Here is a 24,003-nt window from a genome sequence, read left to right as displayed (position 1 = left end):
CCTCTGCTAATCACCTAATCGCATATTTACAAAGGCATGCATATTTTCCCAGAAAGAGAAAAAAACACCGATTTTTAGAAGCGATAGAGTATCACTAAATGAGCATATAATGTTTATAAATAATAAATTAAATTTTAGCATCTGCAAATAATGTAGCCGCTGCAACGGCACCGCCTTGGTGCTAGTATTGACTAAGAGATAACAACCCACAAAAATGGAAAAAAAGACTAAGAGATAGCAACTTCTAAATCTACCGAGAAATGGTTACTCTCTACAGAATAATCATTTATCTTATATGATTTTACATATAAATAAATGATTTTTCTAGGAGTAGCACAATCTAGAAGGATGCATGATTGAACCCACCTTTTTGTTTACGAAACAGGGCTGCACGGGTTCGTTACAAGAAGACAATAGCATGTTCGAACGGGTATCTGCTGGCCAGTGGCGAGCTAGCAATTGGAGTATGGTGTGCTTACGTCATCCATTACGGCGACACGTACGGGCAGAAAACGAGACCTTCCGCGCACGCATCTGCTGGCCACTGAGAACTCGAAATCTGGCACCACCACCAGAATTGGTACGATATATCGTCCGAGAGTAAGTAAGCAAGCCGTACTAGCCTTCTACCAGTAGTATTAAGCGAGCTTTCGGGCCCTGCCCATGCAATGAACCCGACGAAGCTCATGTGCTTCATCACCAAGTACATACTGTAGGAGTTCAGGATCAAGCAATGGGGCCAACACAGCAACACTTGACGACCCCAATCCTCAGCGTCCTCGAGACTACGCTCGTAGCACCCTCGCCGAGTGCCGGCGCAGCCCTGCCGGAGTCTTCCCTCCCGCTCACCTTCTTCGACATCCTGTGGCTGACCTCCCCACCCGTCGAGCGTGTCTTCTTCTACAGCCTCGCCGCCGACGCCGACGTCGCCACCATCCTCTCCAACCTCAAGGCCTCGCTCTCCCAGGTTCTCCACGCCTACTACCCGCTCGCCGGCCGCCTCCGCCTCAAGCCTGGGACGGCTGACCGCTACGAGCTCCACTACCTGCCGGGCGACGGCGTCACCTTCACCGTCGCCGAGTACTCCAACGATGGTTCTGACTTCGACGAGCTGGCTAGCGACGAGCCAAAGAAGGTCGCAAAGATCGCCCCGCTCGCACCGAGTCTGCCGGAAGGCGGCGCGCTGCTCGCGCTGCAGGCCACCGTGCTGCGCGGCGGCCTCGCCATCGGCGTGGCCGTGCACCACGCCGCCTGCGACGGCGCTAGCTCGACGCGCTTCCTGCACGCCTGGTCAGCAGCCGGCACCGGCGCCGCCAACGGTCCTCCACCCCCCGTCACCGACAGAGCTCTTGTAAACGACCCAGGGAGCCGTCTCTACGACTTCTTCGTCAAAGCCATGCCGACCGCCGACCAGATGGAGCGCGTCAAGTTGTCGGACGACCAACTCTTCGCCACCTTCACGCTGTCCAAGGAAGACATACAGCGCGTCAAGGACGTGGTCGCCGCCGAGGCGGGGCGGCGTGGCGCGGCGCCGCCGCGGTGCTCCTCGCTGGTCGCCACCTTCGGCTTCATCTGGTCATGCTACCAGCGCGCCAAAGATGATGCGAGAAGCAACATCGGCGACCGGCCGACGTACCTGTGCTTCCCCATCGACCACCGATCGCGGATGAAGCCTCCCGTCCCGGACGAGTACCTCGGCAACTGCGTCGGCGCCGCCATGCACGCCGCGCCCGAGGACCAGCTCGCGGCAGCCGGCGCCGGCGGCCTCTTTGTCGCGTGCACGGCGGTGGCTGCGGCGATCGAGGAGGCGATGGGCGGCGTCAGGTCGCCTGAGACGATAGAGTCGTGGATTGAGCGCTTCAAGGAGGCTGCCGTGGCCGGGACGGGGATGCTGAGTGTTGCCGGGTCGCCCAGGTTCCGTGTGTACGAGGTGGACTTGGGATTTGGCCGGCCGGCCAAGGTGGACATCGTGTCCGTTGCGAGAACCGGCGCGATGGCGGTGGCGGAGGGCCGGAGCAGCGGCGGCGGCATGGAGGTGGGCATCTCTCTGCGGGCTGCTGGCATGCAGAGGTTCCAGAAGTGCTTCGAGGACGCCATTCCGTTTCTTCACCATTGAACAATTGATACACTCATTACTAATGTTTTTCTTTTGGCAAAAACATTAATCAAGTGATATATGTCCTGTGGCGCGCTTCACCATGGCGCAACGGCTGCGGAACAACTTCGTTTTCGTCGATCCGACCTTTTCAGCTTTCTTTCTCTTTTCTTTCTTTCATGTTTTCTCTTGGGCGTGATTGTGCTGATGCCCCAGCTGTTGTACCGTGTGGTTGCTATATTAATATAGCGGGGCGAAAGCCTATTTCGAGGCACCATACTTCGATGTCTCTTATCTATGCACGTATCATACATACGTGCATGTGCATGCCTAGTGATGCTGGCATTTGAATTTTGGAACAATTTTATATTTGTGATACAGAATCCAAGTTTCTCATGTGTGGACCAGTGAACGTTCTCCGCCAGCCAGTTCCGGTCATAGAATTGTGTTTCTTGTAGCTAGGTCGAAAGAATTTCATTTTTTGTGTTCGTGGACAACAATGGAGGACGTCCTGTACAGAGCTCTCATGAAAGCTACAACTTACATCTACATGTGGAAGAGAACCGTCGCTGCATTTGCTACCCCGAAATTCTAGAAGGACGACTTCCGTTTGCTTGTTTTCTAACTTGCGTCGCTCTCCTTCCGTGCAAAAGAGCACTAGCCTTCTTTCTTCCCACAAGCCCACGCAAGAACATCCTATTTCGAAGCGTTTAATCAGGGTACATTTTAGATATGCACTAAAATACTTTAATGTCTTAGATAACCGTATAGATTAGCATTTTGACATAGGCATATTTCAGATATACCCTAAAGTGCTTTAATTTAGGGCACATTTATATGTATAAGTTGTTTTTTTTTCTTTTTCGAAATGGGGAAAAAAATCCCAGCTTCTGCATCCAACAATGCACACGCCTTTTTTATTAGATTATTCGTAGCGTCTTACAAGAGCAATACAAAAGATCAAACTCGAAGCCACCTCGCTAAATCTATAGAGGGATGAAGGGGGTGATAATACACCAACTCACATCATCCAAACAACCAAATGCCCTCCAACAACACCTATCTCATAAATGTTACTACAAGGAGGAGCAATGGATATATGATAGAGACATTATAATCCCAAAGAATTGGCTTGAGAAAATATAAATGATGAGGATCCCTTAATTATTTATGAGATAATGTAGTTTCCAATGCCCCCCAACAACACCTATTGATCAAGTTGAGCTTGTTGGTCCCCCACCAAGTTGGTCCTAAGAAGTTAGACACAATAGTCTTGGCAACTCAAATGGTTCTTTTCATTACACCACTTTGAGAACCAACATATTTGTCAAACAAATTGCCAACCTCATCCTGACAAAGAGAATATAAATCATCAATTATGCTAGGGATGTATGAGGTACCAATAGTGAAGTGGAGGATATGTGTCTCTTATCATGACATATGTAGCAAGTTCTTCCCTTCCCTTTTTCATCATTCAATTTCTCCAAATTTGGAGAATTTGCTCGATTCTTCTTTGGAAGTGGTATTTCTTCAACTTAACGTCGAGCATGAGCTTGAACTTGATGTCGTTCCCCTTTTTGCTTCTCGCTAAGAGTCTTCTTCTTCAAAGGGCAATATCTAAATTGGTGCCCTTCAATTTTGCACATGAAGTAAACAATCTTGTCCCGTTTTCTTTTTGCTGACCTTGGAGTTATTCTTGTTGTCGGAGATAAACCCAAGTCCACTCATTTCATTGGGGGATAGTTGCATACTCAACATATTATCAATTTTGGACTTCCCTTCATGACTCTTGACCAAGTCTTTCTTCAATGAATTGACTTGGGACTTGAGATTTTTGATTTACTCTACATCATTAGTAATAACATGAGAACTAGAGAAAGTAGAAGCTTCATTGCTAGAGAAACAAGGCATATAAGCAATTCATCACAAGTTGTAGCACTTACATTAGTGGATGAATTACTAGGACTAGCACATGGTAATATGGCATTTTGATAAGTGGTACTAATGCCCACATTAGCCTCACTATATCTTGCCTTTGATAACATAGTCCTAAGAGTTAACTCTAGACTATAATGGGAGATTAGAAGATCCTCATGGAAGCTAGAGAGATTTCCATAACCTTCTTTCCAAATCCCATAATTGATAATTAGCAATTGAAGTAGCCCTTAGTGTTGGGGTTATGCCGAATAGGGTATACCATGGTAGGGTATTGGATTAGCAAGCATGGGTGGTACATTAGGGTTGCTAAGACATAGGTCCAGGAGGGCGACCAAGTTGCAAACAAAATGGAGGCCCAACTTACTAACGAGGCCCAATCCGGATTCCAGGAGACTCAGGGAGACATAGACTTGAAGTACAAGACACAACATACTTGCTGACATAGATTAGGATCTGTAGTTGGCTAGGTATTTACTCCATCAAACCCTAGGTTATGGCGTCTTTGTAAGCCGGCCATGGAACAAACTTTAGGGCAACACAAAACACACCATTGTAACCTGTATTATCTCCATCATACTGAATTTCTAGCAGGACGTAGCATTCCTCCATCGAGGGGATGTGACCTGGTAAATCGCTAACTCACAAAGACTTGTACATCCCCTCGTCTAGATCCACTACTAACCCTTGCCTTGAGGACCCCCTCATGGCACTATCGTTGACAAGGAAATGATAGTTGGTGCCTACCGTGGGGCAAGGGTGGTACCGACCAAATCGTCTACTTCGGCAAAAATCTGTTCATCGTAGCGGAAACCTACGTGCTAGCTGCCGGCCACATTGTTTCCTACACGATCCTTCCGAATGGTGGCATCAACATCTTTGGCGGCTACACCTTGGTGTTGGCGGCACTTGAAGCTCTACGCCCCACCCAACCCACCCTAGATGCAGAAACTATTGTGGAGTTCGTATCTCGATCTACGCTGTCAACTGATGCAAGTGAGTTTCTAGATCGGATCGAATCCTAACCAGACATTCTCCACCCTTGCGGATGAGATCATGTTCGAAAGTGGATCTGCGCCCGTCCTCCCAGCCGAGGGTCTTAACTACCATCAACACCAATTCGTGGGTCACACCGACATCATCTTAGGATTGCCTGAAGGCAACAGTGATAATGATTCCATGCTCCATGCCATAAACGAGGAATGCGAGGATAGTTATTCGGACGTAAGCATCGGTACTGCCCCTGTCCATCAAGAAAAAAGTGACCAAGAAGGCCAATCTGGAAATTCTGATGCAGATTATGATTATCCAGATTACTTTGAGCACAAGATCCAGCAACCCTTTTCAGGCAAGCCGGGCGTTCCCTCGGAGACAATATCGGTCGTCTTCATGCAAACCGCCACAGGAATGGAGGAAATGCGCCTGTGACTACCAAAACCTCTGATGAAACACTCCGAGCACCTCCTATTCCTAGCACCCAAGAGTAGCGATATTGACCATCTTGAGTTTCTCTCTCATCCGATTATGCCTGATCCGACAAAGCTGGAGGCAATAAGGAAGTTCTTGGTGCAGAAAGCTAAATAACTTGCTGAGAAGACCATCTGACCCGACAGAACGCTTGACTAGATCTATTAGTTACTGAGTAGAAAGGGGGGTCAGCAGGAAGAGGATTGTACCATGAGAGAAGCATGGAGGTCAACCCGCTTCAAATATCGAACATGGATTCTGGCAATGCAATGGAGTTGGGTCCTCGTATCGATCTGATCCGAATGAATCGGTCTTTCTATAGAGGTGTGTCCTGCCGTTCTTCAAGATGTTGAATTCAAAGGGGCCCATTGAGTGGACTCCCAAGGCGGAAAGATCTTTGTAGGATTTGAAGAAGTACTTAGCCTCACCTTCTGTGTTGGCCGCCCCCGAGCGAGGAGAACCACTCTTGCTATACGCCGCCGCCACCAATCAGATGGCATAATGACACGACCATTCACAAACACATATGGGTTCCAACATGATTAATAACATGTTTACAAAGGTGTAGAGCAATATAAAAACGAAACATACTTGAACAATAGCAGATAGAGACAGTTATGTCTAGCATCGAATCAACCAGATAGATATAATAGTGGTGTCACTTGTAGTGTAGAAAATGCAAACCAACATGTTTGTTAACTTTAATTTTTTCATGAACTAGATAATTGTCAACACCCGGATTTTTAAGTCCAGATGCCTATTATGCCATACATCGCAATCCCAGGAAGATTGTTGTTGCGAGACATAACAGTTGATATCATAAGTCATCATTCATTACAAACCATAGTCGTCTTACAAATATAGATCACATGATCCAATATTACACAAATAGTTGATCTAATGATCAACGAACATATTACATATCGGAAGCGTAGTAGTAGTGGACTATCTAATCCACAGGCTAACGCTTGACGTCAGAAGATACTCCTAGTTATCGTAGACGTCCTGCTGGCCGTCATCTTGGTACTAATGCTCCTCTTCATAGTCTGGTCATTTGAATAGCCAGGGACACAGTCGCGAGTACTTTTAAAGTACTCACAAACTAATACTAGTGTACGTACTTAACAATTTTAGTCAAGGGGGTGCTAAGGTCTAGGTTTATTTGCATAAAGCCAATTTTAGTTCATAAGCATTTAGTAAAAGACTCAGCATTTGCTAACTACTCAAGTGGGAACATTAGTGTCATTCCCAGAACTCAGTTGTGATTTAAGTCAAGTCAACATTTAAATCATCCTTCCTTTTCAAGAAAACATCTGACAACGGAACAGTATGGCCTTTCCAATCGTCCGTAACCGTGGACACGGCTATTCGAATAGGTTTACACTCTGCAGAGGTTGTACACTTGTGCCACAACTTTTGATTACATCCGTCAGGGATAACCCTGAATAATCGTAACTCAGTATGCGGATCATCAACCATAACCTTTCACTTACATACCCTAGTATAGGCACCTCTCCCCATGAGCTTGGCCTCCCAGTGAAGACAAACCGTCAGCCTAGGAACTGCACAAGGCTTGGGCCGGACATTCACCTCATTTCACATCATTTCACTTTCAACGGAGGCAGCGTCGGCATACCCCTATGACGCTTGTTTAGAGGGAACCCATACTAAGATGCATAAACTTCCAGTTAAGCCCTACCCATAATCAGGTATTGTGGGGGTACTAAATAATTGAAAAGGTATCGCATCCGAAGCCAACCATCATTTTTTATCAAATTTCACCCTGTCATTCAAGTCATATTCACCTTCAAAAATCTTTGCATAGAAAGACTCATCATTCCAAGGTTTTCAAAGTCATTTCACTTCACAAGTTCCCATCTAGAGTAGCCAATTTTATTTGTTAGCACTAACACTAGTCATGAGGGGTGCTATCTAGCTTATAATGCTTTTAGGCTAAATTTGATACTCTTGTTCTACTCTATAACTAGACCAAGTGAATCATGAATCAAAAAGTAAACTTTGATAATCAAAAACTTGTAAGGTAAAGACTTGGGATTGGATCATGAAGCATAAAGTAATAGGTGAGTGTGCCTTGCTCTGGTAGAGCTTTGCACTTTGCAAGAATATTAGCTTGCCTTGGTTGGTGTACTGATCAAAGTGGTATTCTTCTTCTGGGAAGTAGACCTCCTCCTCCTGGTACTCCTCGGTACTAGCGTCTAAAAACGGATACGAGGTAACAATCACCAATCAAAGCTTAAGAGCTAGACTAAGCACACACAAGGTTCACACAAGCTAATCTATCATCGCCACATTGCTATCATGTTGGTTGGCTTTATTTTCTTCTTAAGAAAAATAATTTCCTCTCATTACAAATATTGATTAGGGCTTCTCTTTAGTTCTTGGAGAAATAATTTTCTCTCATTGAATCTTGTTAAGATTTAAGTTCCTCAAAAAATAATGTATGAACCCAAGTTGACCAAGGTCAACAATTCATAATTATCATTTGGGAAAATGGTTTAAATGAGGTAAAGTACATCATGCAATTTAACACTACCATAATCATAATTTAATATCACCAAATAATTCAATATGAGATTATGTAGACCACGGTCACTACCTCATGTTGAGATACTTGAGACAAGATTTAAATGAGGGAAAACCTCTCATAAGATTTAATAAATAGTTTTGGAAAATTTAAATGGACTAGAAATAGCCATAGAGCCATTATTTAATCTAGACCATGATCATACAAACAATGTGGTTTTTTTACATATTCAGAAAGACAATAAGAATGGTGATTTTTGAGAGTTGGAATCAACTCAAAAGCATTTATGGTTAATTTTTAATAAATGTTTGAAGTTTAAAAAGGCTTTGCCTTGTTATTTTTATCACATTAATTCTGCAACGAATCTAGTGTTGAGACCAGTGTAGTTATTTAGGGAATTTCATAAGCTTTCTAAATATATGAAATTCATCAAATTTGGTTTAGCCGATTTGATTCTATTTAAATTTGAACAAGGCACCACTAAGCAATTTGAAATAAATTGGAATATTCATATTTGAATTACTGGGCCAGCGCGGGAAACGAACTTAGGCTCAACAGAGAAAATAAAATGGGCCGGCCCAGCTGCGTGTCTCGCACGAGCGGGCCGCCTGACAGCGGGCTCCACCGGTTAGCCTCACTTAAACCACGAAGCGGTAAGGGCTGCTCTAGGACGCACGATTAGATTAGGATCAGACGGCTCACGGTCGTCGTCATCTCCGGCGAGAGAGGGTCACTGGCGCGGCGAGGGTTGGGGTCCGGCGAGCTCACCGGTGCTCCGGCGACGGTCGGCGAGGTGCGTGGGGACATTCTCGATGACGGCGAAGCTCCTGGTACCGACGGCGTATCCTGGGGCGGCTCCAATCGACGGCGATGTCTGCGGCGGCTCACGGGCTCCGAGGGTGAAATTGAGTTGCTCCGGTGGACAATAGAAGAGGGGAAGGTGGTCGAGGAGGTTGAGGGAGAAGAGGGTAGCGAGGTGGTGTGGGGAAATGAGGCGCGGGCGTGCTCCTTTTATAGAGGCTGGAGGTGCCGCGACTCTGTGGGGAGGGGCGACCATGGCGACGCGGCTACAGCGGTGGAGGGGCGTAGGCGAGGGCGCGGCGCTGTTCAGCGTGTCTTAGCGGTCCTCCTGGTGCTCTTGGCGCGGCTGGGCGGTGCCTAACGCGGCCGGGAACAGGCGAGGGTCTGCGCGGCCGTGGCGGCTTTCGTTCCCTTCTCCGGCGACGACGGGCCACGGTCGGGGAAGCGAGGGTGTCTGTGATGCTCGCGGAGCAGTGGCGAAGCAAAACGGGGCAGTGCGGAGGTTAGGCGAGGGCTAGGACAGTAGCGCTTCACGGCGTCCTGGCGCGCTCTGTCGTGCACGCGTCGACCTGGCCGTGCACACTCTGGCGACACTGGGCGTTGTGGGCACGGCGCGTTCCCGGCGTTGCGGTGCTCCTCTCCGACCAGGGCTAGCGTAGGTGTGTCCAGGAGAGCAAGGGGGCGCAGGGGGACATGGTCGACGAGGCTAGAAGAGAGGGGAGCTAGGGATGGCATGATGGGTGCATGGCATGGCCGGCATGGGCATGGCATTGCCATGTTGGCCATGTCTAGGGTTGCAAAGTAGGGGCATTGTGTTGGAGGGGACCACAGGACAGTGTAGGATCAGATGCAAATCAAATTTGGGCCAGAACACTATTTGAAATAGTGATTTGTGTTTTATTTGATTCTTGCCCACCAAGTGTTCGACACAATGGCCGCAAGAAGAAAATTTTCAAATTTTGAAATGAATTTTGGTGGAGTTGATTTATATAATATTTGGCACACAATGGTGGTGGTGGTGTGCAAATTTGAGTTGGTTTGTGAAATTTCAAAATGTGTATGATCTTGTTTTTGTTTCAAAGTTGCCACTTGGCTTGATGCTATTTTGAAATCTAGCAAGAATTTGCAGGGGTGTGTTTTACCAAAGTTGTTCACCTTGATGAGGTCTTGGATGAGGTGCAAAGAGTTGGGAGGTTTTAGTTTAGAAAACTCTTAATCCAGGGGCTCAAATTGGGCATCATGAGATAAGTGGCAGATTTGACCATTATCTCATGTGAGCTCAAATTGATTTCAAAATTGATTTGATTTGAGTTTCTTTGATTCAAAAGGTGTTATTAAGTGTTTAGAAACATTTTCCAACCAATGGCACAAGCCAAATTGACCTAGGCCAAGGTTTTGCAAACTGGCCATAAGCACATGTAGGTGATGAATTGCATTTTTCTTATTTCTTTTTCTTTCTCTCTTAGGGATCATGTGTTAGGGTTTTAGCACATTGTATAAGGTTGCAAACACTCATCATGGCAAAGTCACACAATAATGCACAATGACTATGCATAGCACTATATGCAAAATAAAAGTTTTTGTTGGTTCCTATTTTTGAACAATTGAAATTCTTCTTCTTCATTGATTTGAAAATTTGGGATGTTACAATAATAGCATGATGTTATTTTCGTAACGAAAGAATGAATCGATAGAAGTTATAATGACAACATCTTTAGCGACTATACTGATTTCAAGTGACACCTGATTATGATTAACATGAAGACTATTAAATTCTAAATCTCACTTTTGCTATCCAACAGGTGGTGGGTAAAGTATTAAATTTCAAATCTTAGTTTGGTTGTTCATCAGGTTCTATTCATACAAATAGGTCTCACAAGTGTGTTTTATACAGATTTCTTCCTCTTCTAATCACCTAATCGCATATTTTAAAAGACATGAATATTTCTCTAGAAAGAGAAAAAATCACCGACTTTTAGAAGCGATAGAGTATCACTAAATGAGCATATAATGTTTATAAATAATTAATTAAATTCTAGCATCTGCAAATAATGTTGCCGTTGCAACGGCACCGCCTTTGTGCTAGTATTGACTAAGAGATAACAACCCACAAAAATGAAAAAAAAAGACTAAGAGATAGCAACTTCTAAATCTACCGAGAAATGGTTACTTTCTACAAAATAATCGTTTATCTTATATGATTTTACATATTAGTAAATGATTTTTCTAGGAGTTGCACAATCTAGAAGGATGCATGATTCTTTTGACCCACCTTTTTGTTTACGAAACATGGCTGCACGAGTTAGTTACAAGAAGTCAATAGCATGTTCGAACCGGCCGGTATCTGCTGGCAGTGGCTAGCTAGCTATTGGAGTATGGTTTGCTTACGTCACCCCTTACGGCGACACCAGAATTATTGGTACGATATCGTCCGAGAGTAAGTAAGCAAGCCGTACTAGCCTTCTACCAGTAGTATTAAGCGAGCTTTCGGGCCCTGCCCATGCAATGAACCCGACGAAGCTGATGTGCTTCATCACCAAGTAGATACTGTAGGAGTTCAGGATCAAGCAATGGCGCCAACACAGCAACACTTGCCGCCCACAATCCTCAGCGTTCCGCCCCCAATTCTCAATGTCCTCGAGACCATGCTCGTAGCACCCTCGCCGAGTGCCGGCGCCGCCCTGCCGGAGTCTTCCCTCCCGCTCACCTTCTTCGACGTCCTGTGGCTGACTACCCCACCCGTCGAGCGTGTCTTCTTCTACAGCCTCGCCGCCGACGCCGACGTCGCCACCATCCTCTCCAACCTCAAGGCCTCGCTCTCCCAGGCTCTCCACGCCTACTACCCGCTCGCCGGCCGCCTCCGCCTCAAGCCTGGGACGGCTGACCGCTACGAGCTCCACTACCAGCCGGGCGACGGCGTCACCTTCACGGTCGCCGAGTACTCCAACGATGGTGCTGACTTCGACGAGCTAGCCACCGACGAGCCAAAGAAGGTCGCAAAGATAGCCCCGCTCGCACCCACTCTGCCGGAAGGCGGCGCGCTGCTCGCGCTGCAGGCCACCGTGCTGCGCGGCGGCCTCGCCATCGGCGTGGCCGTGCACCACGCCGCCTGCGACGGCGCCAGCTCGACGCGCTTCCTGCACGCCTGGTCGGCGGCCAGCACCGGCGCCGCCGACGGGCCTGCACCACCCGTCACTGACAGAGCTCTTGTAAACGACCCAGGGAGCCGTCTCTACGACTTCTTCGTCAAAGCCATGCCGACCGCCGACCAGATGGAGCGCGTCAAGTTGTCGGACGACCAACTCTTCGCCACCTTCACGCTGTCCAAGGAATACATACAGCGCGTCAAGGACGTCGTCGCCGCCGAGGCGGGGCGGCGTGGCGCGGCGCCGCCGCGGTGCTCCTCGCTGGTCGCCACCTTCGGCTTCATCTGCTCATGCTACCAGCGCGCCAAAGATGATGCCGGAAGCAACATCGGCGACCGGCCGACGTACCTGTGCTTCCCCATCAACCACCGATCGCGGATGAAACCTCCCGTCCCGGATGAGTACCTCGGCAACTGCGTCGGCGTCGCCATGCACGCCGCGCCCGAGGACCAGCTCGCGGCAGCCGGCGCCGGCGGCCTCTTCATCGCGTGCACGGCGGTGGCTGCGGCGATCGAGGAGGGGATGGGTGGCGTCAGATCGCCTGAGACGATAGAGTCGTGGATTGAGCGCTTCAAGGAGGCTGTCGTGGCTGGGACGGGGATGCTGACTGTGGCCGGGTCGCCCAGGTTCCGTGTGTACGAGGTGGACTTGGGGTTCGGCCGGCCGGCCAAGGTGGACATCGTGTCCGTTGCGAGAACCGGTGCGATGGCGGTGGCGGACGACCGGAGCAGCTGCGGCGGCATGGAGGTGGGCATCTCTCTGCGGGCTGCTGGCATGCAGAGGTTTCAGAAGTGCTTCGAGGACGCCATTGCGTTTCTTCACCATTGAACAATGTGAACTGATATGCTAATGTTTTTCTTTTGGCAAAAACATTAATCAAGGAGCATGTCCTGTCATCCTGTGGCGCGCTTCACCATACTTCGATGTCTATGCCCGTATCATACGTTACGTACGTGCATGTGCTGATGTGCATGCCTAGTGATGCAGCATTTTATTTTTGAAAACAATTTAATTTTTTGTGATACAGAATCCAAGTTTCTCATGTGCTGATGTCAAAGTTGTGACCGTTTGTGAACGTTCTCGATCCACGACGTAAAGTATATAACAAAAATATCAATCTCAAGCAATTTTGTTAGCCAGGGTCGAAAGAATTTCCTTTTCTGTATTCGTGGTCAACAATGGAGGACGCCCTGTACAGATCTCTCATGAAAGCTACACCTTACATCTACATGTGGAAGAGAACAGTCGCTGCATTTGCTACCCCCGATATTCTAGAAAGACGACTTGCGTTTGCTTAGTTATGCTACATAAAGCATCACGTTGCCGTTATGTTTTATCGCAAAAAAAAAAAACGTTGCCGTTATGTTGGCACACACCACCACTACGGTAGGCATATAACACTTCGATATGGTTTGCAGCAAGAAAACCACTCTCCTCTCTTCCGTTTGACAGCGATTGCTGGTGCAACGTCACCATTTTGATTAGGCACCTCCAACGACGGAGGATGGACAAGCATTGTTGGTCACCGAGGAGGAGTAGTCCCTCCCGCCGACTGACCACCAAGCCGGCTCCACCCCCTTGTACTCCGGCTGGTCCTCCGCTGATGACAAATGCCAAAGGAATTTAGAGAATGACAAAGAGCGCACACGCTTTCTTAAATGAAAACCGTTGTGCTGATAAGTATCGCACGAGGTTTCAGATATCTATCACAAACATTGAATTTATGAAAAAATGTTCTATGAATATTTTAGTTGTAAAATATTCCTGCAAGTTCACCGTTCTCGTTCGAAAGGCAAAATCAAAAGCTTCACACCCATTACATTCTCTCTCCTACAAATTTCTTCGCTCACCCCCCCCCCCCCCCCCCCCCCCCCGCGGCCTCCCCACATCTCTACCATGCGTCCTCACGAATCTACTCTGACTTGCATCGATCACGCGCTATCAGATGTGGAGGAGGACCATTCCTCACAGCACAAAAATGTTGTGGGAAGCATCATCAACCTCACGGAGTCTCACTCGGAGGAGGAACACACTCCAAAGTAGGAGTACCACACTCTGGAGAAGGAGGAGCTGGCCGGGATGCAGGAGGAGCACTTGGAGGAGCTAGCATATGGTGGAGGAGGAGTTCATCGTGTTGGTGTGGCGTGAGGAAGAAGCTGAACATCGATCGCGTGGTGGAGGACTCCTTCGAGACTCTCCGCGATTAATAGTTGCATGCATGGCTACGCACTAAGAATAAATGTAAGAGGGCCATCTGCGAAGCGGGTGTCCCGCGGTTTTCCACCGACAAACTTGCGGAGCTGTTGATGACCATGCTCGGAAGGCGCAGGCCGCCTGTGAAGCAGAGCCATTGGGCTCTAGCAGACCGACGATGAGGATGCAACATGCTCCAAAGAGGCTGTAGCCATCGACGATGCAAAGGCATTAGACATTGGCAATGGCGTCGACGTCATCAACGGCTGCTCTGGTGACGAGGAGGACTTTTAGTATAGTTATTTACAGTTTTATGAGGCCCTATATATATGTATGTAGTAGTTAAAGACGGTATTTTTTTGTAATAGGAAGTGCAACCATGTTTGATTGGCGCCCTTCTGACCGATGTCCAAATATTATACACTTTCTTTTGTATTTGTAGAAAGAAGGAAAACCATGTTTGATTAATTGGTTCCATTCTGGTATAAGCCCAACTATATTACAAACTCTTCTTCAATATGAAAATGTGTGACGTGCAAATAATTTTCTCTCTTTTATGCTCAAATACTTGCGGACGATTGAAGACAAAGATTGCAGGTGTAACACTGTCTCAGCAGGCTACCATGTCAACAAATTTCAAATTAGCCATGCAAATGCCATGCGATTTTTTTTGAATGCTTGTGTTTGCATGGTGTGCAATTATGTCCGGCCAAATCGTGTCAAACATTCGAACTGCCTTACTGCTAAATTCGAGGAAAGGTGCCAATCAAAAATCTCGGTGGAACCGTTTGTATAGCTCCGCCAATAACGCAAACGGCTCAGATTGGCTAGATCATGTGCAAAATATAGGCCCATCGACCTAACTAACCTAACCCTTACAACTTTCTTGTATATAAATCAGAACTAATAAGCTTATGTGGTCTCCCTCTATTCCTCTCCACTCCAAAAATTCCCCTCATTAGACTACGACTCGTCGGCAAGGCAGAAGTTAGCTTTTGCCCAGAGATCTTCCTCACTGGAATGGCGATGAGCACCCGCGTGCGACATGTTGGCCATGGAGTCAAGCCTATCCACGCGTTCGTAGGCTCGACCTACCTCGCGCTGATACCTTTGGCTAAACTGGCTCGTCCTTGACCTCCACCATGCCCAAGACGACGCGAGACTGCGTCCACACCCTGCCGCAAGTATATGTTGTTAGCTTTTCATGTTTACCTTTTATTATAGCTCAGATCTATCCTAAGAATCGATGTTTTTGGTGGCCCGATTGGATTATAGAGTGAGTTAGATCCATGTTTTGTTCATGAGTTAGATCTATTATCTAGTTAGTGCAATACTAATGTGTTAGTTAGATGTACATTATTGGGTTGTATTGACATAATCTGTGGGGCCACGATGACATCGTCTCTGGCGTAGTTTTTTTTCTGGTCGCGTCCTATGTTTCGATGTGGTTGATATTTCTTGATGAAGTCGGTTTTAGGGTTCTAGCTGATGGGTCTCCGGTGTCAGTCTCTATCTACAAGAAAGGTTTTCTCTCCTGGATGATTTTTACCTGTTATGTATAGCTATTTCATTTTTTTCTCGATCCCTGCCGCATTATTAACGCCGAGGGATGTTGTTGTTTGATGGTTTCGCAATGTCAGCCTCTTTGTACAAAAAATGTGTGCAATTTTCAATTATTGTTTTACCCATGATATTATGGGATACTTGACTTTTTTCCGATCCCTTGAGTTTACTTTTACCTTGTTAACCTTGATAGACATTGTTGGCTCATGGGTCCCCGTTGTCAACCTCCCTATACAAGAAATGTGTGATATCTTGATTATTTTTCACATGTGATATTGTGAGCTACTCGATTTATATTTTTTTAAACCCGATTGTTATATTTTACTTTGTTAATGGTGATGGACGTGTGCTTAAAAAAATTTGAGGCACTCTACAGGCCGATGGCTCCACAATGTCATCCTCCTTGTACAAGAAATGTTTTCTGTCTTCAATTAGTTTTACTAGTGATACTGTAGGCTATTTCCCATTTTTTATCCCTTCTATTAAACTTTACCAAGGGAAGTTGCCGACTATTTTGATCCCTTCCGTTAAACTTTACCGAGGGATGCGCACAACCATTAAAATAACCAACCAACATAATAAGAGTAGCAACAAAAGTATTTTAGGAAAAAAGCAACCGAACTGCCTGGTTGATGTCCCGGAAGCCGAGAATACGAATCACCATTATGAAGGATATATCATCGGGGAAAAATATGGCAAGGACAACCCTCCTCGCTGCAAGCACGAGAAAAGGCCCAAAATCGATTAGGACAAGCAAGATTTAAAGGACCATACCTAGAGAAATTTAACCTTCTACCACCACCATTAGCGTCGCAAAGAAGAGCTGGTTGAACGAAGGGTCCAATATCACTTACTGTAAATAATGTCATCTCAATTGACATGGAGGCAAAAAAACGGCAACAAAAAACCCTAAATCAATCTATTGAAAACTCTACTTTCAGTGAAAACTCCATTCATAAACCTACTTTTCACCCCTCCCTATACCGGTGAGGCCGGCCGGAGGAGACCAAAACAACTGAAGATGGAGGTTGAGGTGGAGGCGGCGGCTAGAGATGAGACAAGGATACATACTTTATTTTGGGAAAGCCATTCGGCACATTTTATTGGTCAACAAACATTGTTACATCATTTATGAGCCCATAATAAATCTAGGGTGTTCATCCACCCAAAAACAATTTAAACCAGAATGAAAAGCATTCCTATGAACCTCATGTGCCACTGAATTAGCTTCCCAATAACAATAGTCATTATTAGCTTGATCAAACCCACTTCATAAATTGCAACAATCATCATAATCGCAGCTGGAGATGTCGCCAAGAAACCACCATCTAACATTGTCTCTACAACTTGCATACAATCTGATTGAACAATAAAGTTATTGCACCCAATATGTTATGCTAGGGACATGTCCTACCTGACCGCATATGTTTGCAACTGAGTTATCCATCACATTAGATGCAGCTATGCATGACCCCTTGTCATCTCTGATGACCACTTCGGTTGCACCTGTTCCCGAGTCCTCATCAAACGCATCATCAACACTGATATTTTGTAGTTTGTGGCTAATAGAGCTATTGATATTCCAGATCTTGTTGGCGTCATAAGTACTCCTCAACCAACGTCCTCTCGTGTCGCCTGCGTGTGGTGGGCTAGGGGGGAAACCCTAGATCCCACGCCCCTCCCACCTCTCATCCATCCTCCTCCCTCCCCCGCCGCCAAGGGGCATGGCCAGGCAAAGCCCTGGCGGCGCCGACGACGGTAGTGCATCTCCGTTCCCTTGCGCGGTGTGGTAGATGCAGTGTCGTGCCTCCGGGTTAGGGCATGTCGCTACGTCAGAGGCCATGGCGGCGACGCTCAGGCTCAACCCGTGTGACGATGTGATGGGTGGTAAGGCAGTGGTGCACAACTGGGTTGACAGCGGATGGCCGGTTTCTTCGGGCGACGAGGGCTATGCGCAACATGGGCTGCTGGTGATCGTCTCTGCCTCTGGTGGAGGTGATGGTGCAGTGGTAGCGGGGGTCCAGGTTGATCGACGCGGACGACTTGGAGATGTCCTCCACTACTGCGGATCAGCCCCTCGGATTGCATGTGTATGTGCCCGTCGGACGGTCAGTGAGAGCCGGGCTCCGATCTTGTCGGAGCCGGCGATGGTGACGTCCTCGGACGTCATTACGTTGTTGAAAGTGTCGTGGATGCATATATCTCGCCTCCCGCCACATGGTTTGGGGAAAACCCTAGATCTGGGTCTGCTGGATCGGACAATGGTGACGCTATCAGTGCCGCTTACCCTCTAGGAGGCATCATATTGGAACTCATGATGCTTGGAGAGGTCTGCTTGCGAAGTGGTGTTTCATCTATAGCGTCGGCAGATCATTGTTTATTATCTTTAAGATTTTATCCCATACTCCCATACTTCACCGCACAAGCTTGGCACGATCACACGTGAATAAAATATGTTTAGTATCTTCGCAGCCTGCTGCGACAAGAATATACACGAGACTGTTAAAGCAATTAAACACTGTTACAACTGTAATAAAGATGAACGAGGGCCTAGTATAATGCGTTCACTATCCTTAATACGGTTCATCATCAGAGCCGTCGATCTTCACTTGGGACTTTGGGAGCTCATCGTCATTCTGGGTTGTACCATAACTGACGAAACTGTATGACTGAACTGAAACACTTGGACAGTATGGCTCTAGAGTTGGTCCTTCGTGGGTGCCTGACACCTATATTTAGCACCGAGGAGCCCGCTCCTTCTTGTTTTCATGGTGGAACCCCTTTCCATCTGTCTGATGGTCCATAAGATGAGCATGGTCGCAGATTTATGTGAGACAGAGACGCATATCGTACGAGCATGTGAGTCTGTTCCTTGTGATAAAAAACAAAATGCTTATCACGGGCCATCCAAGTCCAACAAATCCCACCTAACTATTTTTCAGTGCAGGCCTGCAGCAGCCTCAATCTGACGCCAACACTACAGAATCCAAAGCACAGCGCTAAGCGCCTTATCGTCATCATCAAGGAATAAACAAGCCGGCCACAAATTGACCCTCCAATGCCTTAGTCAGCGCGTGAATTCCGTTCCACGGCGTTGTTGCCTCGTCAGCTCCCTCCCGCGATTATTCTCGCCGCCCCGAGAGGATAAAAGTCCAGTCCAACTCTCTACATTTCAGTTCTCCTAACTCTAGCAGACCACCGCCGAACCAGTTCTTCTTGGTCTCAATCCCCGGTCTGGTTCGTTCTGCGTCTCGCTGGGGCTTCACGCTTGTTCTTCTTTCCTGGTATGGGGATCTTGCTTGGCTTTCTTGATTCGATTTCCATTTCTCGCACTTGATATCTGGTGGATTGGTAACTGCGCGCTGTGATGGATTCTTGCCTATTCATCTTCTGATGATACTCTCTGAAAAAACCTGCTTTTCCCTCTCTGTAAGCATGAACATGTTCTTCGTTTCAGAGGGGAAAGATGTGTAGCATCATCTGCAGAGCTTTATGGATTCCGAAATCTTTACACCCACTATTTTTATGAACCCGTCTTGTTCGTTCTGATCCATGCTGCGTTACGAGATTCAGGATTTCTGCCCAAATGAGTTATTCAGATGATAGGACTATCATGTTGAAACCTTCAGCGTCCACAACCTTTGCCTTTAAAGCAGAGTTTCAGTATAAAAAAAACCGCTCTCTGGAAACATCTGTGCCAATCCTATTTGGTGCCATTGTACAACGATCTCAACTTTACTTGGCCTTTGCGGTAGTATTGATCGACTGAAGATTACGGTTATATCTTTTTTTTTGAGGTAAGATTACGGTTATATCTGGAGGAGATTACGGTGGCATTGAGTGAATTGTTTGTGTTTTCTGTGTCTTAATTAGTTTCCTGGAATAGTACGTTACCTTTATGTTTATAGGCTTGACTTTTTGCTGGTCTACAGACCTAATTGGTACTGTGTGATAACAAATAAGGGGAAGAGGTACAGATCATTTTGCGCCGATAGAGAAAGCTGGCAAATCAGTGCTATTATTTATTATATGCGGAAATGGGTCCGAATATCTGTGTCTATAACTCATTGAAACTTCAGAGTATGTTTAAGTATTTTTGCAAAAATAATGAGTATGGTAAGTATATACTCAAAAAAGAAAATGAAATTCATTAGATTATAATATACTTTGAAGTATGAATATTGGCGCACAAAAGAGTATTATGCAGTAGAATAGTGGAAATTTTATTATGCTATAGTCAACTTATGTCCAATTTTAGTTATGATTTTTATAGTGTTCTTGGGGGCTCCTTTATAATAAGAACAAAGTGAGATAATATCTGGTTGCATACAGTACCAATCTTTACAATCTGTTTCTCTAAAAAAAATCACTGTAGACTTATTCAGATGTTTGATCAAACATGAAAATGATTTTCCATGTTTACTGTATTAATATTACTCTAGTATTTATATAAATCACATTCATTTCATATTACTTTCTTCTTCAATACTTCCATAATTGTTGTCGTGTTTTTAGTACTGACATGGACTATGTGGGTTTGCACAAGGCTTGGCCATGGTTACTTAATATTACTCCAAATATTTTTTTCTATTTAAGGATTCAGGATCATTGAGAGTTGAAGAAATCATGTTTCGGAGAAAGCATACCTCTCACTTCAGTTTAGATGACGCTGAACAGAGACAAGCAAAGGTATTTTTTGAATAAGTTTCAGGGTGGCAGTATTTGTTTATCTCAGGTGTCCCTCTTAGTATTTTTAAACAAATGAAAATTTTCAAACTGTGTATAGTACAGTAATAGCCCGAACAGCTTTGGCATATTAAATCAAGAACAGGGGGACATGTATGACAGCTTATATTTTAAGCCAAACACTTTATTTTCAGATATTGTGTTATTAGTGAACTTGCAACTCCACCTTCACCTGTTACATGATTTCCATTTTAGGATGATAACAAATCTCCATTATATAGAAAATGTCGCAAGGTCGTAATGACATATTCATGCACACTCTTTTGATATAAATGTATCAACCAGCTGCGAAATCTACTTAACATAGTTCCTTGCAAGGATGGTCATAGACGATTATGAATCATGATCTGAAGAAATGTATCTTACTTAGCACAAGGAACTCTCTTGTGGGTCTTTATGTTTTCAATTGTCGTGCTCATAAGCAATATCAATACTTACTAGTCCTTGTTTTGGAAAATTGTCATTCATCCTTTATCTGTATAAAGCATACAAGGTTGACATATACTTAATTTTCTGGTTTCTTTATTTACACATGTAGCTACATTTCCGCGTCGGTTCTCTTATGTAACAATCTCCTGTGAGCAGATCAATGAACTGAGAGCTGCACTTGGGCATTTGTCCTCTCATGGAGAGAAGTACTGCAATGAGGCATGCTTGGAAAGATATTTAGAAGCCCGAAATTGGAATGTTGAAAAGTCTAGGAAAATGTTGGAACAAAGTCTCAAGTGGAGGGCAGATAACAGGCCTGAGGCTATTCGCTGGGTAATTGTGTTTTACTTATTTTCCTTGCTTGCTTTGATAAAGTAATGTTTATTTGTTGGTAAAGTGGATAAACGTTCCATCAATTGTTTGTCTCTTGATTTCAGCCTGATGTGTCTGCTGAAGCAGAAACAGGTAAAATGTACAGAGCGAGTTTCCCCGATAGAGAGGGTAAAACCGTAGTTGTAATGAGACCTGCAAAGCAGGTAAGAACTCAACATGTTTAAAATTGTCATTTGGCTTTCCTTTCATTTTTGGAAACTGTTAGTATCTAGCTTCCTTAACCCAGAACTAGAACTTACCTGTACAATGTTGTCGTACAATTTCAGAATACATCATCTCACGAAGGACAGGTGCAGCATCTTGTATATACCTTGGAGAATGCAGTCCTCAGCCTGCCTGAAGGTCAGGACAAAATGGTGTGGCTGATAGACTTCACAGGATGGACACTTGCCCATGCAACCCCCATAAAGACTGCCAGAGAGAGTATGAGTGTCCTGCAAAACCATTACCCAGAGAGACTTGCAATTGCATTTCTATTCAATGCACCCAAAGTATTTGAGGCTTCTTTTAAGGTGTAGGCTTTGAACATCACCCCTTCATAAACATAGTGTTCAATATCTGGTTTTTATTCGCATTATATTAAAAATAGCTGTAGTGTCGGTATGAAAATTTTCCAACTTACATGTTTCAAATGGTTTCAGGTTCTCAAACGATTGGTTGACCCAAAATCACTCAAGAAACTGAACTTTGTGTACAAGGAGAACGAGGAGAGCATGAAGATAATGTACAGACACATTGATCCGGAAGTCCTTCCAGTTGAGTTTGGAGGGAAGAACAATGTGGTGTACAACCATGAAGAGTACTCCAAATTGATGACGAAAGATGACATCAAAACGGCAAGCTTCTGGGCAGCTGATGTTAACCATGTCACGAACGGTCACTCGGTTCCTGAGGTTACACCGCAGTAGTCTCTCGTTGTTGCTAAAGAAAGTTGAGGAGCATCACCCAGCCACTTATACGGATTTGACACCGCTCTGAAAGAGGAATACATAGATAAAGTAAACAGAGTCGTAGTGGTATTGTTTGGATAGAAGTCTCACTTGTAATGTTGCACTACCATGTATACTTCTTCATCCCCAAATAAGTGGTTATTTTTCTCACAGAACAATTTTCTCACATAGACCAGATCACCATAACTATACACACACTAAACAATACTGAAGCACGAGAGTTCAGTTCTTAATTTCTCCGCTCGGGTCGTCCCCTCTAGGGCGACTCGGGGCGGAAACCCTAGCCGCCGCTGCCGTCTTCCCCTCCCCCTCCCTCCCTCCTCCTCGTCCCCGGAGGCCGTCGCCGGCGAAGCCTGGCACGGCCGGTGATGGGGGAGGCGGGGATCCTCGCGTGATTCCCCGGTGCGGTGGATGGAGGCTAGCCTCCGCACAGGGGGATGGCCCCGGCCCGTGGAGGATGTTGGCGGCGCGGCCTCTCGCCGGGCGGGCGGTGATAGCGTCGGCGGCGTGGCCATGATCTGGTGGCGTGGCCTCTCCTCTTCCTCGCCGCGGCCTCATCGGGCGGGCGGTGATGGGGGCGGCAGCGCGGACCCGGAACCTGGCGGCGCGGTCCTCTCCTTCCGTCCTAGCCTCGGGATCGCCGAGCCAGCAGTGATGGAGACGGATCTCGTATAGCTCCTCCTCAAGTTCTGGGACCACGGCAACAAAGGGCGGCGGCCCTGGATGGCGGGGATGGCGTCGACCTGGTGGCAGGTGGCAGGCGTCTGGTGCCACTGACCGTAGCACCGCGGTGGTGGTCTTCTCGCTCGCCAGAGGAGATCGGCTAGTTGTGTTGCTAGTCGTGGCGGATCTCGCGATCCGTCGCCTAGCTCCCGATGGCGAGGCGCAGCTGCCGATGAAAGCCGGCCCGAACTTCGGTCATGGCGGATGATGGCGGCGTGCTTCGTCGTTACCTTGTTGAAGGCATTCTCTCTGCAGCTTGCGTTCTTTGTCTGGGCTGCTCCAGGGAAAACCCTAGACCCGGGTCTCCCGGATCGGACGATGGCGGCGCGCAACACCGTTCTCCCTGTTGGGGGCATCGTTTTTGGAGCAGACAACGGATGGCGGTGGTGCTGAGGTGGAGCAGTGTGCTTTTGCTGTGTCGGCGTCGTTGAGTCGCCGCGGCATGGTGCAATGGTGTCTCGGGACAGATGCAGTGTGATGGACATGCGCATGATGGTGGAGTCGTCTGGCGCCGTGGCGGCATCGATGGTAGGACTGGCATGGTCAATGCGAGGATCTCTCTTGAAGATGGAGTCGAGGAAGACGGCGGTAGCAACTTCTATGGCGTGTGTGTTGGCGTATGCTGAGAGTCTGCTTGACTGGATGTGCTTCTCATCTGCTGTTGGGCGGCCTGGGAAGGCATTTGGTTTTTGGATGATATGAGTTGGTGAATTGTCACCCCCTTCATCCTTCCGTAGGTTTAGCGAGGTGGCTTCGAGTTTTGATCTTTTATATTGCTCTTGTAAGGTGTTGTGAATAATCTAATAAAAAAACCATGTACATCCCTTAGATGCAGAAGCTGGGGCGATTATTTCTCCATTTCGGAAAAAAACTAAACAATACTACCTAGTAGTATCACTTGTCTTCTATCTGCAAGACCATTTTGGGTCGACTCCCCTCAACGCTGTCTGTCAAGATCGCTGGATCAAGCGTATTGGGGTCGCCTCTCCATAGCCACGCCCCCAATAGTCTTTATTA

The 24,003-nt window shown here is 46.6% G+C and overlaps 3 protein-coding genes across 3 annotated transcripts; all 3 read left to right on the top strand.

Moving 5' to 3' along the window:
- Window positions 1–610: 610 nt before the first annotated feature.
- Window positions 611–2,374, top strand: LOC139830004 (malonyl-CoA:anthocyanidin 5-O-glucoside-6''-O-malonyltransferase-like). The gene has a single exon (XM_071818681.1). It carries the CDS (start codon window positions 734–736, stop codon window positions 2,114–2,116), a length of 1,383 nt encoding a protein of 460 aa, XP_071674782.1. The 5' UTR covers window positions 611–733; the 3' UTR covers window positions 2,117–2,374.
- An 8,941-nt stretch (window positions 2,375–11,315) lies between these two features.
- On the top strand, window positions 11,316–13,031 carry LOC127293090 (malonyl-CoA:anthocyanidin 5-O-glucoside-6''-O-malonyltransferase). Its single transcript, XM_051322643.2, has one exon. It carries the CDS (start codon window positions 11,414–11,416, stop codon window positions 12,815–12,817), a length of 1,404 nt encoding a protein of 467 aa, XP_051178603.2. The 5' UTR covers window positions 11,316–11,413; the 3' UTR covers window positions 12,818–13,031.
- Window positions 13,032–18,669: 5,638 nt separating this feature from the next.
- LOC127293093 (phosphatidylinositol transfer protein PDR17) lies at window positions 18,670–22,421 on the top strand. The gene is made up of 6 exons (XM_051322649.2): window positions 18,670–19,029; window positions 20,342–20,434; window positions 21,077–21,253; window positions 21,358–21,456; window positions 21,580–21,825; window positions 21,955–22,421. The coding sequence occupies exons 2-6, from the start codon at window positions 20,372–20,374 to the stop codon at window positions 22,219–22,221; spliced, it is 852 nt and encodes a 283-aa protein (XP_051178609.1). The 5' UTR covers window positions 18,670–19,029; window positions 20,342–20,371; the 3' UTR covers window positions 22,222–22,421.
- The last annotated feature ends 1,582 nt before the right edge of the window (window positions 22,422–24,003 follow it).

The sequence above is a fragment of the Lolium perenne genome, chromosome 4 (genome assembly GCF_019359855.2).
Source record: "Lolium perenne isolate Kyuss_39 chromosome 4, Kyuss_2.0, whole genome shotgun sequence".
NCBI classification, from domain to species: Eukaryota; Viridiplantae; Streptophyta; class Magnoliopsida; order Poales; family Poaceae; genus Lolium; species Lolium perenne.
Note: the sequence above shows the minus strand (reverse complement) of the source record. Positions and strands in the feature narration are given on the sequence as shown.